Here is a 20,192-nt window from a genome sequence, read left to right as displayed (position 1 = left end):
GATTCTACATAATCAATTACAATAAAGATATATTCGCATTTTACCATTTCTTTTTTAGGTATGTATGTATGTGCTATGTTGTCAGGGTCTGGACATTTTTTAAGGTTCGTTTTTGCTTTGGCCACCAGATGCCGCCACTGGGCCCTTATCCCCTACTCCCTAACCCCTAACTGTTTAATGTCTCCCACCTGCTGTTAGTGTTGTGTATTTAAGTTACCCCCTTAGCCTTGGTCTTTGTTGGTTCATTATATTTCTAATTATTTTTGGTCTTGGTCTGTCTTGATATTTGCATTTGAATCTGGATTTTTTGTGGGTTTGTTTGTTCTGTTTTGTGAGTGTCTTTCTATTTCGTTTGATTTCTTTGTCTGTTGCTTTTCTCCTGTCTTCTCTAGTCTCCTGGTACCTTCTGTCTTCTTCTGTCTTCCGAGTCTTCTGGCCTTTCCATTTTCTCAAACCTCTGGTCTTCTGGTAACTCCTGTCTTCCCGAGTTTCTTTATCCTGTTTGGTCATTACTTCTGTATTAGTCTTGTGTTAGTATTTTGTTTTGTTAAACCCACTCTACCAGTGTTCAATTGTTTGGTTCACTTGTCTCAACCTTGTTTTTTGGGCTTTTTGTATATATTAAAATAAATCATGCCATTGCACATCTCTAGTGTGTCTCTGCAGTTCCAACACCTCACTGTGGCAGACTGCTATAGTGTCTGCCACTCGCTCTAGCGACCTGGGCTCTTGAACCTGACATATCTGTATATAGATGCAGATATGGAAGGAGAAAAGGATTTTAATTGATTGGCGAGGTAGAGGGACCGAGCTGGGAAGGATGTGCTACAAGTTAGAGCAATAATGGATGCAGATGGAAAAGAGTTAACTAGTGAGGAGAATGTGTTGAGAAGGTGAAGGGAATATTTTAAGCAGCTGATAAATGAGGAAAATCAGCGCGAGAGAGAGAGAGAGAGAGAGAGAGAGAGAGAGAGAGAGAGAGAGAGAGAGAGAGAGAGAGAAGGTTGGTTGATGTAGAAATGGTGAAGTGGATAGGATTAGTAAGGAGACTGGTTTAAGGTGGAGGTTAGATTGCATCAAGGATCAACTCTGAGCCCTTTTCTGTTTGATGGACAGGTTGATGGACGAGGTCAGACAGGAGTTTCCATGGACTGATGTTTGCGGATGATATTGTGATTTGTGGTGAGAGTAGGGAGCAGGTTAAGAAGAGCCTGGAGGAGTTTAGGTAGCAACAGTGCAATTTAATGGAGAGTGTGTTAGAGAAATGAAGAAAAGAGTGCAGGCACGGATGGAGTGGGCAGAGAAGAGTGATAGCAGGAGTGATTTGTGATAGAAGGGTATCTGCAAGAGCGAAAGGTAAAGTTTATAGGACTGAAGTAAGACCTGCGATTTTGTATGGTATAGAGACAGTGGCATTGACTAAAAGACAGGAGGCAGAGCTGGAGGTAGCAGAGCTGAAGATGTTGAGGATTTTATTGGGAGTGACGAAAGTGGACAGGATTAGAAATGAGTTTATTAGAGGGGCAGCGCATGTAGGTCGTTTTGGAGGAGGCAAGGTAAGGGAGGCATGATTGAGATGGTTTTTGGATGTGATGAGGGAAGACATGCAGTTAGGTTGGTTGAGATCTAGAGGACAGTGTGGTTTGGAGACGGGAGCAGCAGAAAGAGAAATTGTAAAAAGAAAAGAAATTGTAAAAAGAAAATGACAGAGGACAAAAACTACCTCTGTTAAAACTGTGGGTTATCAAAAAGTGGGTTATCAAAAAGTAAAATTTCTCTCGCCACACCCAGGCCTAATTACTGCCACACCTGTTCACAATCAAAAAAATCTCTTAAATAGGACCTGCCTGACAAAGTGAAGTAGACCAAAAGATCCTCAAAAGCATCATGCTGAGGTCCAAAGAAATTTAGAAACAAATGAGAAAGAAAGTAATTGAGATCTATCAGTCTGAAAAAGGTTATAAAGCCATTTCTAAAGCTTTGGGACTCCAGCAAACCACAGTAAGAGACATTATTCACAAATGGCAAAAACATAGAACAGTAGAGACATGGCAGATAAAAGCGCAGCTGCGTGTGTTGACCAAAAGAGGGCGCTAAAGCCCACAGAAAAGGCTGTAGAGGAGAAATTACACAGGCTGAAAGGAGAACGCAAGGGAAAGTTGGCACAAATAACCAAACAGAAGAATTATTTGTCCAAATTAATGGGAAACGAACACAATGCTAAGTTCTTTAAAGACGAAGAATTGCTACGGTTCGATAGATGCTTGGGACAGTATGAACGGATTAATGAAGAGTTGTGTGAGTTAATAGATGAAGATGATAAGAAATCGGATCAAGGTGCTTATGAGAACAGATATTCTGAATTTCAGCCGTTTATAGGAGACACAAACGAATGGATTTCAGATCTCCTAAAAGATGAGGAAGCTGATATTAGGCCACATGATAGTGTATCCAAAGCTAACTCAGTGGTAAGCCACACTTCCAGTACTACTTCTGCAATGCTGAGAATTGAAGCTGAACGTGAAGCACTGTTGGCAAGAGCTGCACAGCAATGAAAAAGAGAGAAGCAATAGAGCAGGAAGAAATTCACTTAAGAACTAGAAAACAGCAATTGGAGCTCGAAATTGAGCTTGCTGCTTCAGACGCCAAACTAAAAGTGTACAAAGAATTTGAAGATGCTCATGGATCTAATTATGATTTATCAGAACTACCTTCAGGACCCAGATTTGAACCCCTGATGTGTAAACAAGAAAAACACAATGTAGACGAGTATGTGTGTTGTGGAGCTGGTAAGACATCCCTTACATTCAATCCAAGGCCAGCCACTCAAGTTCGGGCTTCAGATAGAAGAAAGTCATCGTCAAGGTTTAATGCTGTCAGTGGCATGCCACATCATAATCATCATGACCACACTGATTTTTCTACAGATAGCCTGCACAAAGTGTTACAGCGTCAAAACGAAGTCACGAAGATGCTTATTAAACGACAGAGTTTGTCTCAACTCCCTCAGAGAGACATATCCACGTTTACAGGAGATCCTCTGACTTACAGATCTTTCATAAGGGCATTCGAGCATGCTATCGACAGTAAAACAGTCATCAGGACCGGCTGTACTAGCTCGAACAGTTCACGAGTGGAGAGCCACTTGATGTCATACGGAGCTGTGAGCACATAAAACCCGACAGAGCTTATAAAGAAGCTAGAGAACTGCTTGATCGTCACTATGGAGATGAAATGACCATCGCTACAGCTTACATCAAGAAGGCTATGGAATGGCCTCAGATAAGGCCAGAAGACAGGAAGGGATTGAATGCTTTTGCTTTGTTCTTGGTTGGATGTTGTAACACGGTGAATGAAGTGGACTACATGGACGAAATGAACAATCCTACCAACATGAAGTCCATTTTATCCAAACTTCCATTCAAACTAAAAGAAAGATGAAGTTATGCTTATGACATTCAAGAAAGAACAAGAAAAAGACTCCACTTCAAGTAACCACCACAGCTCAAAAAGGCAACCGGGCATTAGAAAAAGTGAGTCTAAAAGAAGCAGCTTTGCTATACAGGTATACCCTGTCTTTACTGCCAGAAGAACCATGCATTGAATGTGTGCAACAAGATTCGAGAACAGCCTCTGAAAGAAAGAATTCAGTTCCTGAAAATGAACGGCCTTTGTTTTGGGTGTCTGAATGCAGGTCATATGTCCAAGGACTGTAAAAAAAGGTCCTCTTGTCCAGATTGTTCATTCAGGCACCCAGCTATATTGCATGTTGTTAAGGAAGATGCTTCATCAAAAACATCAGTGCAGAGGATAGGTCACAAAGCACGAGTGAAGTCACAAGTGCTCTCGTGTCTGCAGGGTGCAGAAAAAGTGACTATACTGGGGCCGGGAACAGCGAGTGTATCCTTCTCATCGTACCTGTGCAGATAAAACACAAGAAAGACACAAAGGTAATCAAAACCTATGCTTTCCTGGATCAAGGAAGTACAGCGACTTTCTGTACTGAAGAATTGGCAAAGAAGCTGAATGTGCGGGGCAAAAAGACTGATTTCCTGCTTCGTAATATAGCGCAAGAACAGAAAGTAAATAGCTATGAACTTACCGATCTGGAGGTGTGTGGCTTAGAGGAGCAAGATTACATTCAGCTTCCCAAAGTGTATACTCAGCCAGATATACCTGCTAAAAAGGCCAACATCCCACAGAAGAAAGATTTGGAGAAGTGGTCTTACCTGAGTCGAGTCCATCTCACAAAACTTGAAGCAGAGGTTATTCTGCTCATCGGTGTCAACGCATCCAAAGCCATGGAGTAATGGGAAATCATTAATAGCCAGAACGATGGACCATACGCTGTGAAGACAACTCTTGGCTGGGTTGTAGCCATGATGGCAGACATAGAGTCCATGTTCTACCAGGTGCGGCTTCCAGACACGGACATGGATATGCTACGCTTTCTCTGGTGGCCAGGTGGTAATCTGAATGTGGAAGCAGAACAGTACAGAATGTGTGTGCATTTGTTCGGTGCTACATCATCTCCTAGTTGTGCGTCGTATGCATTAAGAAGAAGAGCGGAAGATGCAGCATCAAAGAGTACCCCAGAAGCCACACAGACAGTCCTCAAGAACTTCTATGTTTGAAATCAGTAGCCACAGAAGATAAAGCCGTTGCTCTTGTGAGGGAGCTGATGACATTTTGTGCCAGTGGTGGTTTCCATTTGACCAAGTGGGTCAGCAACAGCAGAGCCCTGCTGAGCTCCAACCCCGACCATGAACGAGCGGCTAAAGTCAAAGATCTTGATTTGGAGCATGATGAGTTACCAGTGGAACGAGCATTAGGCATGCAGGGGTGCACAAGTTCTGACAGCTTCAGGTTCAAAATTCATCTGCTGGACAAGCCATGCACAAGACAGGGCATTTTATCTGTAGTCAGTTCGGTGTATGACCCAATGGGTTTTTTGGCACCACTCTTACTACCCATCAAGCTTATTTTAAGAGATCTCTGCCAAGAGAAGAAAGGTTGGGATGAAGAGATCCACGAAAAGGCAGGCCAGACATGGACGAAGTGGCTGACAGACTTAGACAAGCTTTCAGAACTCCGTTTGAACAGATGTTTGCAACCCCCCACATTTGGGCCCACAAATACTGCTCAAATTCACAATTTCTCAGACGCTAGTCAAGACGGATATGGCTTTGTGTCGTATCTTTTGCTGACAAATGACCGGGGTGAGAAACATGTATTATTTTTGATGGAAAAGTCCAGAGTCTCTCCACTCAAACAGATCACGATCCCGAGAATGGAGTTGACAGCAGCAATGGTTGCAGTGAAGATCGATCGGATGTTGAAAGAAGAACTTGAAGTTCCCCTGATGGAGTCGGTCTACTGGACGGATAGTACAACAGTACTAAAGTACATTGAAAATGATGCTCTTCATTTCAAGACGTTTGTAGCCAACCGTGTTTCTTTCATTAGAGAAGCAACTACTATCTTCTCAGTGGAAGTATGTCAACACCTCACAAAACCCGGCAGATCAGGCTTCCAGAGGTTTGAAGATCCAGAGCGTCATGGAAAGTAAGAGCTGGTTTCAGGAGCCTAGTTTTCTGCAAAAGGAAGTGGAATGGCCGGAGCAACCGGAACAGTGTTCTTACCTGACTGAAGATGTCGAGGTGAAGACATCCGCTGCAGTGTCATGCACAAACTCAAACAAATGCACAGATCCACTGAATCAGCTTGTTGAGTATTACTCCAGTTGGCATAAGCTGAAAAAGGCGGCAGCCTGGATTTTGTACTTGAGAAGGACTTTGCGGCACCTGAGCGAGAAGAGAAAGGTGTTTGAGCAGAACATACAGCAGAATGAGAATGATCCAGAGAAATGCAGATCTATAGTTGAACAGCAAATGGTGATGCCTGACTCCAAAGGCATTGTCCGAAGTGCTGAAGTTCGTACGAAGACCAGCATTATTCACAGACCCATAACTAAACTTTGTTTGTTGCAGGGAGAAGACTGATGATAGAGGAGAAAGTCTGGAATAGAATATAAAATACCAGCTAAATAGTCTGTGAGATGTATTTAGTTGTTAATACTTACCAGTTAATCTTTACCTTTAAATACAGTACTTTCCTGTGAAGAAAAGAAGATTCTTGCGAAAAGGAGTTGAGAAAGTGTTAAGTGTAAGAGTATAAATGACTTCAATTTAAATTTAAGTTGATAATTGATATGTTAAGGCCTATTCAATTAGGGGCCGGGATATGTTGAAGCCATTTTTATAGAATGTAAAGAGTTCTAGTATAACGTAATTTGATTGGCTGTTAGATTTGGTATAAAAGAGATAGAACTCTGCAGTCAGAAGCCACTGGACTTTGGAGCAACACAGTCTTTTGACCTACACAGAACTACACAGTTTATTTGTTTAGAAAGGTGAAGATCCTAAGTTTTGTTTTGTTTTTATTTGAAATTTATAATTAAACAGTAAAACAAACAACCTTGGATTCAAGACCTTTATTCACTGTCGTTTTGTGCCGAGTACAAAGAAACTCTGAGGTACTGGGCTAGTGAGTCAGTTTGTTGCACTCACACTGACTATTATAATCGAAAGTCTTTTGTTGGATTTGGGTGATAGTCCTCATAGCGAACAAAGGGGAGAAGGAAAAAAGGAAATTAGCTGACTATTGGGAAAGCACAGTGTATTTTGAATTTTGGATTTAGAGTGTGACCTGAGTTCAAATTGTGATTTGTCACATACAGAATGTCAGAAAAGTGATACTGGAGACGGGACTTTTCAATGGATTGCTGACTTGAATGAGGTTGAGGGAATGGGTACGGGTAAAATGGAGGATGTAATTAACGGTGCTGAACATGAGATCGGGGTTCATGAGGCGAGGCAACACACTAGACAAGATGAAGGGATGGGGTGTCAGGGTAATTCAGACAATACATCTAATGCTTCAGTGTCCTCATGCCATACATGAAACGATGAGAGATTACTTCAACTAGATGTTCAGACTGAAGACTCAGTATCTCAAATTGTAATGGCTGTTGCTGATCAGGGTTGAGATGTTTCGGAAGAGAAACCTGGTGGTTCATCTGAACATATTGATTTTTCCCGTGTTGCATCAGAATCTCATGTGCAGCGAGGATGATGCACAAGTTTTGGTAGAATTATTAAACCTGTGAGTAGATTGATACAGATAATGTTAAATCAAGGGTTTGTCCTGTGTTAGAAGTGTGATATATTTTTTCTTTTTTTTTTTCTTTTCCATCATGTTTTTGTGTCACTTTATGTCACACCTATCCACTTATCCTGAGTGGAAGAAAGATCTTTTGTGTTCCATGACATTGACTGTTGGTGTGTGTCAAACTTGAGACTGTGTATATGCATATGGCTACCCATGGTGTATTAAAATTTTTAAAAATAAGGAGTTTATATGAGATGACAGCGCTGAAAAGTCATGATGGTGATCTGTTCAATAATATAGTGTGAAACCAATGGGGTGGATGTGGCAAGTGTAATGGTGTCACACTAGATTATTGGAGTTAGGATTGATCAGTGGTATTAAGGTGTGTTTTCTTTCTTTATTTTGAAATTTGTATTGGAGATTGCATAAGTGATGCACGAACATGTGGTCACAGGTATAATATTAAGTGCTGTCATGCAAGCTTTGTCACGTGTAAGCGCGAAGGTAGAGCTGACGTAATTTCCGTGCACCCTCTCACTTTTGCGGAATGTGATAGCGATGAGAGGTATGATTTATCAGCTCTTCTGGAAAAAGTTTCAGAATAACTTTAAATACTAATCGGTTAAGGAATTTCTGTTAAACATGATTATTTGTAAATTTTTCTCTTGATTTACAGCACGGCTAAACCAGAGATTCTCCATTTATTATTTGATGGTATCTGTTTTTCAATACAGTGATGAGAAAACACAGAAGCTGGAAGTAAATCATTAAACGCACACAACGCAGAGCGAACCCACTACATATGGCATGGTTTTTCAAATGGTGGATTGGGGATTAGCTACCCTTGATATATCTGAATCTTTAAAAAGATCGCTTCGAAGCTGTATAAGAGAATTTATATGAGATCACAACACTGCAAGGTCAAGACGGTGATCTGTTAAATAAAAGTGTGAAACCAGTAGGGTGGATGTAGCAAGTGTAATGGTGTCACACTAGATTATTGGAATTACGATTAACCTTCCTCTTATGTTAGCTTTCTGCTACTATCGGGTCGGTTTTGACCCGTGTTTTAAAACAGCCATAAAATACCCTCTAAACAATTATTTATCATCCAATGTGTTTCTTACCTCTTTGTTACCTTGTTAGGTTTCCTTATCCATGAAAAGATTGCTTTTAATATTTTTGATGTGGCCCCTTTCATTCGATAGCATACCTTTTGTTTTTCAATAAAAAAAAATAAATGGTAAAATGAACCTCAAGAGAATTATATAAATAAATAAAAGATTGTTATGTTGCCTGACTATTACTAAGGGGTATTAGAACACATCTCTTAAATAAATTAATAAAAAGATATTATTATTTTAATATTATTATTTATAGTAACATCTATGGTGTTCGGGTCAATTTTGACCAACATATTTTTACTCAAAGAAAAAGGCAAAAAAAAATTCTTAAAAAAAAAAATAAATAAAAAAACTTTTTCTCACTTCCTGAAGACACCGCTGCATCTTTGTGAAAAGTGGACATAAGTACCACATTTCGGGTTTTTTTGGGACAATATGAAACAAAGGTGGTGTTGTCTGTAAAAGCAAATTTTGAGGAAAGTGGAGCCCTGTCCTTCACCTGCAAAATTTCAGCGGGCAGCTCAGGTTTATTTTTTTTTATTGTGTCTACCATGGTAAGATTCCTCCTGAGGAGTTCTTGTCCAAGGTCATAGCTGGTAAAAAAATTGTCACGTGATATTGTGACCCCTTAGTCCAGTAGTCATGTCAAGGACTACACGTTTTCCTTGTTTTTTCTCAGGAATGCCACTCGCAGGTTTGCCTGTGTAAATCTGTAGATTCCATGCATAGCTGGTTTTTGCATCACAGGCTGCCCAGATTTTTATGCCGTATTTGCCTGGCTTACTGTGCATGTATTGCCGGAAGGGGCATTTTCCACGAAAAGAGACAAAACGTTAATCTACTGTCACCTCTGGCCCTGGGTTAAACATCAGTAGAAGGAGCTGCACCCATCTCTCCCAGACATCTCTGATCCATTGCTGGATCTGTACACTCCAGCAAGAAGAACACCAATATAAGCATTCAGGCATTCCTCATCAATGACATTCCACATGTCGCTGTAGACTTTTTTTTCTTCAAGGTTTGTCATAGCAATGATGACTTTTTTTAGTGGCAACGGCATAAACAGATCAAAACATGTCTTGATGTCACTTACTCTCGTCACAGCAAACCTAGTGATCCCAGGGGACATTTTGATGACATTTGCAGCAGCTGCCCTGCCATGTAGTTCAGGAGGTATAGAGCTCCAACAGATGTTACCACTTTTGGATTTTAATGTTTCAGCAGGAGCGGAAGCAGCTTCAGCACCGGCGACATCTTCATCAGACTCATCAGATGTGTCTGTGTCTTCTGGTTGATACTCTACATTGTCTTCCTCCTCAGAAACCAGCTCATCGGTATCGCTATGCTGCTCTGTGTCCTCTGCCCTGATTTTCAGCGAAGAGATGATCGAGAGCTTGGCTTGTTGTATATTTCCTTTTTGCATGCTGCAAACTGAAGATTCACTCTGCAAGTCACCAACTCTAAACTGAATTGGTTTTATCCATGGCTTACATGTCTAGACATGTCCATTTTTGTTTGTTTGTTTTGTTTGTTCAGGGAAGGTGACAAACAGGCAAAGAGAGAAGCCCTTAACTAAAGCTTACAGGGTTAGGAGAGGAGCTGGCTGTCAGTGAGCTGACAAGTGTGTTTTTGATTTCAGTTTTGCCACTGATTATTGATTAAAAATTGTATAATATAACTGGGTCGAAACCAACCCTAACAACACAAAAGTCATAATTTTCACCAGAGCATTTTATAATTTAGTGAAATAGATTTTTTTTTTGTTTTATTTTGTTTAAATAGAGCTTCCTGACAAAGTAAAAAAAAAAACCTTGATGCAATAAACAAATATATGTGGTACGTCTGTGCATTTAAAACTAAAAAATGTGCCGTCTGTGCCGACCCTAACACAAGAGGAGGGTTAAACAGTGGTATTAAGGAGGTTTTTTTATTATTATTATTATTATTATTATTTATAAATTTATATTAGGAGTGATTGCATGATGCGCAGTCATGTGGTTACAATTATGCAATCAGTGCTGTCATGCAATCTTTATCAATTGTAAGTGCGACGGTGGAGATGACGTCATTTCCGTGCGCCCTCTCTCTTTTGCGGAATGTGATCGCGATGAGAGGTATGATTTATCATTTTTTCGGAAAAGGTGTTTAAATATTGTTAAATACTGTTCGGCTGTGTAATATTTGTGTTAAACATGTTTGTTAATTTCCCACTTGATTTATGGTTAGTAATTCAAATGATGAATGTTGTAAAGTGTATGGTTATTTGTAGAATAATTTCGGGTAATGGCCGCCATTACACGTGCGGCATTCTAGTAAAGTTAAAACTAATAATTTCATATTTATGAATTTGATAGGCAGATAGTCTTATTTTTAATGATCCATGAGAGGTTTTAATATATTTTCTGTTCAATGAATATACATTGAAAAAAGTATGTAATGACAGATAAGAGATTCTGCCTTTATTGTCTGATGGTGTCTGTTGTTTCAATACAGAGAGGACCCAGAAGCTGGACGTAAATCATATGACGATTGTATCATCGTGTGGAGTCTCTTTTGTAATTATAAATGCACACAATGCAGAGCAAACCCACTCCACCTGTACTGTCTGCCATTTTCTCAAGCGGCTGTGTAACTTAACTAATCCATGTCATTTGTTGTCAATGAATTTCACTATCGATTATCATTGATTAGTTGTTGCAGCCCTAACATCTACTTACCGTTCCTGCACCTACTCACCCACATTTATCCACGTCCAGGTTGAACATATTTCAAATATAAAACACATTCATAACCATTGATGTATTTATTAACATACGCCATGTAGCCAGTACAAAGCAACTATAATACAGGAACCGTTACCTACAAAAACTCTCCAACAAACTGGTAATTTGTTCAGTTTGACAGACTTGAAGTGATAGTTCAAGTCTAAATTTCATTTATAAATGTAGATGATCAGTCACGCATGTCTTGTGGTGTCTGAATGGTCTTCGTGTCCTGTCCAGACTCCAGGTGTTGTTTTTTGAACATCTGATGAGAACAGTAGCAACCAAACTGTACAGAATACATGGTGTGAACAGTTCAGCCTTTTGCTAATGTAGATTATTACAAATGTTCCTCAGATAGCTTTTAAGTGGTTCAGTATCTAGTTCTTTCACTGTTAGTAATTACAGCAGTGTTTTTCAACCTTTTTTTGCGCCACGGTACACTTTTTTTCAATGAAAAAATCAAAAGGCACACTTCCAACCAGAAATATTTAAAACTAATACAGTATATATAATGACAATAGTCTCTCAATTTATTTATACACACTCAGTGTGAAATCTGGGCCTGTTTGGATGAACACAGCTTGTATTCTGGCAGGAATTGAAGAAGAGCTTCGTGTGTGTCTTTCATCAACAGCTCTCAGTAACTCTCTGTTTTTATTGCAGTCTGGCTTAAAAAGCTCACCTCACACAATAGCTTTGTTTGACAGACTGGGAAAATACTTGGCAGCAGTTCGCCAAAAACTGTCCAAAGGTAGATTAACCAAAGTTTAGCTTTTTTTGTCTCAGTTCAGTTAGTTCCTCCTGCGCCTGCAAAGTCATGTCCTTTCCAAAAGCTGTTGATTAGCTATATGGATCTCTAACCGTCTTTGTTTTTTTCTTTTGACCTCCACTCATTAATCGCGTTAATCTGGGTTCGAATTTTGTTCAGGGCACAGTTCGGAGTTAATGTTTTTCCTTTTTAAAAACTTCATCACTGTTACTATAGTCCTGCTAGCCACAATACTACTGCCACCGCTACCTGTCGCATGCATGCGTCACTAATTCTCTTGTCTTAATGTACAATCCATCAACACAGTACAGTCAATTAGCTTACCTGTTGCCACCTACTGATATGGAAGAGTAATACATAATTACTCTGCCAGTAACGCACACACTCAAAAATGGCATATTATTTGCAGAAAATAAATTGCAGAAAAATGTTTCGACCAACGGATCGATTTTCTTTTACAAATCTAAGAAATAAAGTTACAGCCGAGCTTAGAAAGGCCAAAGTTACTTTTTTCCTTTAAATCATTAAAAATGCACAAGGCAATAGTAGAATAATTTGGAAAACTCTTGATAAATTGATTGGAAATGTAGTCAAAATGTAAATATTTGTCTTAATATTAATGGAAAAATTATTGATGACTTTTGCAATAGCAACTAATTTTTATGAATTTTTTTTTAAACATTGTCCAAAATTCAGTTCAGAATTTTCAAATTGTTCATCCCCCTCACATAATCAATGACAAATCTGATTTTAATCTTAGTTCAATAACTAAAGTTGAAAAAATAATCACTGTGCTAAATAGCAGCAAAGCAAAAGATATTTATGGACTTGATACTTCTTTTCTTAAACAATATAAGGACATCCTCTCTGATCCGTTGACAACAATGATCAATCAATCGATTAGTGAGGGTATTTTTCAAGCAGCTCAAAATCTGCGATTGTTATATATTAAAGTATATATTTAAGTCTGGAAATAAACAAGACATGAACAATAATCGCCCAATAAGCATTCTCCCAGCTGTAAGGAGGGAGGTGGTAGCTCAGTGGTTAAGGCATTGGGCTTTGGATCAGAAGATCACAGGTTTAAATCCCACCACCACCAAGCTGCCACTGCTGGGCCCTTGAGCAAAAGCCCTAAAACCCTCCCCTGCTCAGTTGTAAGTCGCTCTGCATAAGGGCGTCTGCCAAAATGCCGCAAATGTAAATGTAAATGTGTCAAAAGTACTCGAAAAGACAGTGACGGAGCAACTTACCATCCATTTTGAATCACAAGCTCTCTTAGATCCAAAGCAATTTGGCTTCAGAGGTAAATACTCTGCAGACTTTGCATGTTGCTACCTCTTAGAAACTATCAGGGAAGAGTGGTGGGAGCGGTCTTCCTTTATCTGCACAAAGCTTTTGATACTGTTAATCACCAGATACTCTATAGTAAATTAAATCAATATAGTCTCTCTGAGCACACTGGATAAGATCTTATTTGAGTGACTAACACCAGTGTGTACAAGTAAATAACATCAAATCTGTGTTTAGAGCCACCTCGATGGGAGTGCCGCAGGGGTCTATTTTGGGACCCTTGCTTTTTAGCATCTATATAAATGATCTCTCTAGAGTGTGTTTGGACGATGACGTAATCATGTATGCTGATGATACGGTGATCTCCACTTATGGGGAAAACGAGCTGGAGGTTACTGACAAATGATCAAAAGTGATGCAAAAAGTTGTAGAATGGTTGCAGACGTCTTGTCTAACCTGAAATGTTGATAAAACGGTCTCAATGTTTTTCTCAAATAAACGTAAGTTCCATCTAACTCAAAAAATTCAAGTAAATGGGCAAAAAATTCAAAATGTAAAGGAAACACAATATTTAGGTCTAATACTTGATTCAAATCTAGGTTTTAAGTCATATAAAAAAAAAACTGGTAGTAAATAAAAATTTAATTTGATTAATTATAAACATATTAGAAATTCATTAACTACGGAAGCCTCTAATTTTTATTTTAATGCTATGATTGTTCCGCATCTATTGTATTGCATGTCTAGTTGCTCTCAGGCGTGTAAAACATCGTTAAAATTACTAGAATCATTATAGGGCAATAAAAATTAATGATAAAAAGCCTCATCAGTACAATCATTGTAAAGTACTGAGTAAATATATTTTGAGTTTTAAAAACCTCATTAAATATAACCAAATTATTGCTCTATTTAAAATTATCCATAATATCGCTGCTCCCTTCTCTGAGAAAATTTGCCACACTAAATTCAGATAGACATAATAGAGCCACACGGTTGACAGTCAGAGGAGAGTGCAGCGTTCCAAGATGCAGAACCACTTATGGTCAACATTCGTTCTTTTATTAAGCAGCAAGCCTTTGGAATACTCTTCTAAATAAAATTATTTAATGTACAAACTATAGCACATTTACACGCCTGACCAAACAGTGGCTATCAACAAAGCAAACTTGTAAGCACTGAATGACTGTGATACGAACAATGTAAACTGTGAGTGAGTAAGTGCTAGATTCAGTAAGTGGAGAGTGTTTTTATGATGTGAGTGAAGTAGAGCTTCTATGTATGATACTATATGTATTTTATGACCTTTTTTTTAAATGTAACATCTGTCTAGGGACTGCAGGTGGAAATTAGCATTTTTTTGCTATAACCTGGCACATGACATCTCTTCTTTTTTAGACTAATGTTTTCTGTGCATTGTCCCTGATTAATTATTAATAAACTCATTCATTCAATTAGGTAAAATGGGATAATTTTCCACAGTACACCTGACACTAGTGTACCGTGGCACAGTGGTTGAAAAACACAATTACAGAACACATTAAATACAAAAAACTTTAATGTGTTATAAAGCTGAAATACTAATCTGTTGGGCCAAATGTATAAACCAAACAAACAAAACAAAAAGCATTAAAACATGCAAGAACACACTGAACTATCCATGTGCCAGACAATTAAACAAAGTTTCATTGGGATCATATACAATTTTCTACATCATCATAAATATCAAATTCCTGAGACGTACACTGAAAGAGAACGGACAGGAACCATAAATATAACTCAAACTTCAAGTAAAGAGAACTTGTTAATCATTTTAAGTATTTCTAAAATAAAAATTCAGCTCTACACTATTGTTCTCAGGAATGAACTTAAGGTTTAGAAACCTGCTACTGGTTACTGTATTTATGAACATGGAAGCAGAGGAACAGGATGTGCTTAAAAGCTATTATTCAGTCATCTTAGTGTTTAATCAGGAAAAAAAAAACTCAGTTTTCAGGGTAGTTTTTAGGATCAATCTTTAAGATGAGGGACACCTCCGGCTCCAGAAGTAGCTCTTTCACCTTGTCATGGAACTTCTCTCTGTAGATGTTAAACTCCATAATGCTTGCAGGCTTTTCTTCCAGCCAGAACTTATCAAATTCGTATGCCAGGTAACCTGAGCAGAAAGAGAAAGAAAAAAAATTATTCACACACATATGTATGAATGTAGTGGCATAAAATTTTCCAATTCACTGAGAAAAAAAAACCTGTTCTAGCATGACAATGCCCTGTGGAGACAAAGGCAATTCCGTGAAGATATGCTTTACATGGGTTGTAGTGGAAGATCTCTACCTGCGATAGAGCTCCAACCTCAAACCTACTGAAGACCTTGATGAACCAGAACACAGAGTACACCCCAGGACTCCTCACCCTACATCAGTACCTGAATTTACTAACACCCTTGTGGTTGAAGGAGCACAAATATCCACACTAAAATCTAGTGGAACATCTTCCCAAAAGATTGGAGGTTCTTATAACAGCAAATGGAGTCTAAGTGTGGAATGGGCACATATGAATCACATAGTCAGTTGTCCACAAACGTTTGTCTATATAGTGTACTTGTAAAGATAATATTCCAATTTCTGAATCAATAATAAATGATAAAAACAGATTTCACACCATCTAGTGAATAAATAATAAATTGCTCATAAATGTTGGAACAACTTATTTTCTGAGGGTGATATCTTTAGAACTTGCACGTTTGCGCTGGACATGCATTCATCTTGTACTAAAACGTTATCTCCAGTGTTTTCACCAAACCCACTCTACATAATAGTGTACACAAGACTGGTAGGGTTTAAAGGTTAAACGCACAGTAAAGCTGGTGAAAGTGGTGCAGGAGTGGTTTTCCTGCCACAGTGTTGTAGAGGTGTGGCCTCAAAGCTCCACTCCTCAGTAAACTGTAGGCCATCTCGGTCAGATTAATACCCACTATGGCGTAGGAGTACCTGTGCAGAAAAACACGCAGTTAAATTGCATTATTTGATTAAACTCCGACAGGAAACAATGCATACTAGGGGGCACCATTTCAACATAATTAGGTAGGTAAAAGACTGAAAATTGTTTACCCCAGTGAGGGATGGTTGGCGTGGGACAGGACGTGCCGTGCTACTTTGGTGTATTTTTCACTGAAAAACCTTTTATGTCCAAAAACACACACAGAAGAAAATCGTTCAGATAGAAATAGCACAGAAAACAACTCTGTGTAGGTCATGTCTGATGCTGAGACTTACACAAGGTTTACCAGGCCAAGCATGCCCATCCCTCTGAAGTCGGTCTTTGGGTCATCACCTTGAAAGCCGATGTTGCTCCACTGCTTGGTTATTCGAGACTCCAGTTTAACAGATGGCATCAGCAAATCCCACAACTAAATAATTCGGTTTTTTCAGTGTTAGTTGAATATTTTTAAATTCATTCATAAAGTTCATTTATATCAGGAGTGTCAAACTCAATTGCACAGGGGGCCAAAACTCAAAGCACACTTTTAGGTCATGGGCAGAACAGGATAAACATTTATTGAACACACTAAAACAATGTTTTTTTTTACATAAATATGAATAGAAAAAGACAGAAATATATCAGAATAAATCAACTTAAACTTTAAAGAACTTGAAATATTTTGCTCTAAATAAAAAAAACTCTCCAGTCAAAATTATACAAGTTAGAAATATGAACATGCTGCAAAAAAACCCTGAAACAAAAATTAATAAAAACTGTGCTTTTTAAGTTACTGTTAAATTACAACAAATCAAAACAATCAGATTTCTTTGCTCTTATCCCATTTAAAAAAATAAACAAACTTTAACTAACTTAAAATATTTTGCTCTCCATAAAAAATATATCCAATTAAACACCAGACGTCTCACACCTTCATCATGCAGCTCTTCAGAAACTCTCCCTCAGTAAATAACGTGACTCTGATTTCTCCTGTTTTCACACCAGCTTCAATTTGTGATTTTGCTCTGGTGAAAAACCTGCTGAAATGTCAGGTTCTTCTTTAACTCTTCTACTTTTTGTATCTTCTGCTCTACATTCAGGTTTTTCAGCTTATCTTGATGTTTTGTCTCGTAGTTCCGTCTTAGATTCAACTCCTTAATTACAGCCACATTCGTTCCACTAATAAGACACACGTGTTTACCGGCAGTGTCAGTAAACATCTACTCAGAATCCCATCGGTTTTGAAAGGCTCTGTTTTCAGAATCAACTTTTCTCTTCGCCAATGTGAGGAACTTTACAATAACTGTACAATAGGGTTAAATACATCAACAGAAGCTCGACTTGATTGACGCTGGAATGTTCCCAGGTAGTCTAGCGTTCGGTAAGTCAGCTGAAGCGCTGCATTATGGGATCTGTAGTTTTTGTTATCAGCGCGTCATATCGACCGGGACATTAATAACAATAATAATAGATCTATATCAAATCATCTCAAGGGGCCAGATATTATTGTACGTCTGGCCCGATGTACTTTTTGAGTTTGACACATATGATTTATATACATTTTACACTTTTGAAGAGCTTCTGATTTTAAACTACAACATTTTTACAGCATTTGGAAGATGCTCTTATCCAGAGCGACTTACATTTACCTCATTCATAGAAATGAACAGCTATGGGCTTAAGGGCCTTGCTCAGGGGCCCAGGAGTGGCAGCTTAGTGTTGCTGAGATTTGAACTTACTACCTTCTGATCCAAAGTCCAATGCCTTAAACACTTACCACCTCCCCCATTATACCACAGTGAATTCATCTAGATATTATGCCAGTAAGTTGGTTTCTTTTTGATGCATACTCAGCAGAAAATGTGAAGTAATCGACATAAATGCTTCATTTATCACATTTTTTTTTTTATTTTAATTAAATTTGTTAGTGAAAACACAGTTTAAAATGTTATTCCTAACATTCCTGAACATTCGGTCAAGTGCTTGATGCCATTGCAAACAAATCCTTTCAATGAATCATCCAGCATACAGAAGGCTATCACACAGAGCAGCACCACAGTTTCCCTCAGAGCCTGTTCTGTATAATCAGTGGCTGAAGGGTCTGTGCTACTGACTGCCAAAAGACCCACTGTAGGCCTATTGAGTATGACACTTAAACCTCAGCTACAGAATGGGACTCTGTCCAGCTACAGACAAATGCCAAATAAATAAATGTGCACCATATCAATTGCACAGAAAACATGTGCCGTAATAATGCAAATCATAGGACATTTTTTGAAGGTAATGAAATAATTTTTTTTTAGCATTTTTTTGTTTCTGGAGACCTCTGGAGTGAGAAAGTTTCTATATATAATAACCTTTATTATTATTATTATTATCATTATTATTATTATTATTATTAATAAAATACAAAAATCTTGTTTAACTATGAGACGAATTGCAAAAGGGGCAACGTTGCTAACCAGAAAATCATAAAAGGAAAAAGGAACCATGAAACCTGCAGCGAATATTGATAATGACCATTTGGTTTATGCAAAGGTTGTGTGACCACTGCCTAATAATAAGCATCTCCTTTCATTTGTTCTACCCATCCATCTTTTTTTTTCAGGTCCGTTTTTGTGTTTGGTCTGACCGCTGCTGCATCTGGAAAATCCTGCACTGCTTTAAGAGAAAAAATAATATATTCTGTAACATTCAGCTCTGTGGCACAGAAAAGGGTTGAAGGTTAATAAGAATCTCAAATCACTCACCTGAAGAAGCATTTTCTCATGTTTTATATTTTCAGAGTTAAACACCTCTTTCCTCAGCTCCTCAACTGTTGTGAACAGCAAGTTATAGCCACTTATTTGAATGAGGCACTGTTGAAGATTCACCTTAAACCTGGAAATGACAAAGTCACAATTAATATAATTACAAAGAGCATCAATCATCACTAATACTATACTGGATCTCCAAAAAACAAAGTGCGACTGAAACTTACTTGGGATCTTTTTGCTCGTTGATATTTTTCACTTTTATGATTTGTGTCACACATGCCTCAACTGCATCCTCCTTCACACTTACAGCTTCTTGCAGCACCTGGACAACACAGCAGACACGTTTAAGGAGGAATCAGTATCAGAGAAATTATAATAATCTATATTCAGTATTATAGCATGTGATGATGCGTTGCTCAGATTCAGTATTGACATTCACTCTGCTTATTATTACTAACAAGATCATCTGCAAAATACTTTCCATTGACCCTTTTCTTTCCCATAAATCAAAGGAAAGAATATTTAAGTACCTCAAATGAGACTGTCTGTGAACAAATTGAACTGTATGTTGTTAAAATAAATAAATAAACAAATAGAATAAAAAGTGTTAAATATACAAATAAATAGAATAACTTATAACTTCATTATAAAAATTTTTTTCCTCTGCTGAGAGACGGAAATACCACCAAACCTTTGCACCAAATAATCATTTCTTTTGTGATAACATTTAATGGCTTTTTTTATTTATTTTATTTTTTTTATTCAAGCACTTTTTTAAGCAAAAACAATCCAGTATTTAAATTTCAAAAAGTTAAATTAATTTCATTTCATGATTGTACACTAGTTAAACTTAAAACTTTCTTTTCGGCTTCTCCCGTTAGGGGTCGCCACAGCGGATCCTCCGCACGTTTGATTTGGCACATGTTTTACGCTGGATGCCCTTCCTAACGCAACCCTCCCCAATTTATCCGGGCTTGGGACCGGCACTAAGAGTGGCTGGGGATGGTTCCCTGACCGGGAATCGAACCCGGGTCGCAGCGGTGGGAGCGCTGCATCTTAACTACTAGACCACCAGGGGTTATTGTACACTAGTTATCTGGTGTAATGTGGCATGAAATCTTTTGCTTACGATATTTTAAATAAGAAAAAAAAAGAAAAAATGCTGTCGTGGTGAAGAAACCCCTCACCTTGTTTTTTGAAGAATTCAAGGAATTTTCTGAGAAAGAAAAAAAAAAACAGAGGTTTTTAATGCTTCAGTTTAAACAAAAATAAAATGATATTACAAAATGATTAAAGTCGTTAAAGTATTAGAAAGAGTAACGTGTGAGTGGTTCAGGGTAAG

At 38.2% G+C, this 20,192-nt stretch overlaps 2 protein-coding genes across 3 annotated transcripts in view; one reads left to right on the top strand and one right to left on the bottom strand.

Annotated features, from left to right (window-relative positions):
* Nucleotides 1–20,192, top strand: part of inpp4b (inositol polyphosphate-4-phosphatase type II B) — a 765,675-nt gene that overhangs the window by 403,364 nt on the left and 342,119 nt on the right. The window lies entirely within an intron of this gene.
* LOC310724590 (ELMO domain-containing protein 2-like) overlaps nucleotides 14,780–20,192 on the bottom strand; it is a 10,384-nt gene continuing 4,971 nt past the window's right edge. Inside the window, exons 3-9 of the mRNA XM_083538848.1 lie at nucleotides 20,038–20,066; nucleotides 19,075–19,172; nucleotides 18,845–18,974; nucleotides 16,391–16,524; nucleotides 16,226–16,294; nucleotides 15,972–16,105; nucleotides 14,780–15,273 (exon numbers count right to left, since the gene is read on the bottom strand). Of these exons, the coding sequence (XP_083394974.1) occupies nucleotides 15,104–15,273; nucleotides 15,972–16,105; nucleotides 16,226–16,294; nucleotides 16,391–16,524; nucleotides 18,845–18,974; nucleotides 19,075–19,172; nucleotides 20,038–20,066 (764 nt within the window). The 3' untranslated portion in view covers nucleotides 14,780–15,103. The remainder of the gene's footprint in view (nucleotides 15,274–15,971; nucleotides 16,106–16,225; nucleotides 16,295–16,390; nucleotides 16,525–18,844; nucleotides 18,975–19,074; nucleotides 19,173–20,037; nucleotides 20,067–20,192) is intronic.

The sequence above is a fragment of the Silurus aristotelis genome (genome assembly GCF_946808225.1).
Source record: "Silurus aristotelis genome assembly, chromosome: 4".
NCBI lineage: Eukaryota > Metazoa > Chordata > Actinopteri > Siluriformes > Siluridae > Silurus > Silurus aristotelis.
The sequence above is the reverse complement of the archived record's forward strand: the minus strand, read 5'-3'. Positions and strand labels throughout refer to the sequence as shown.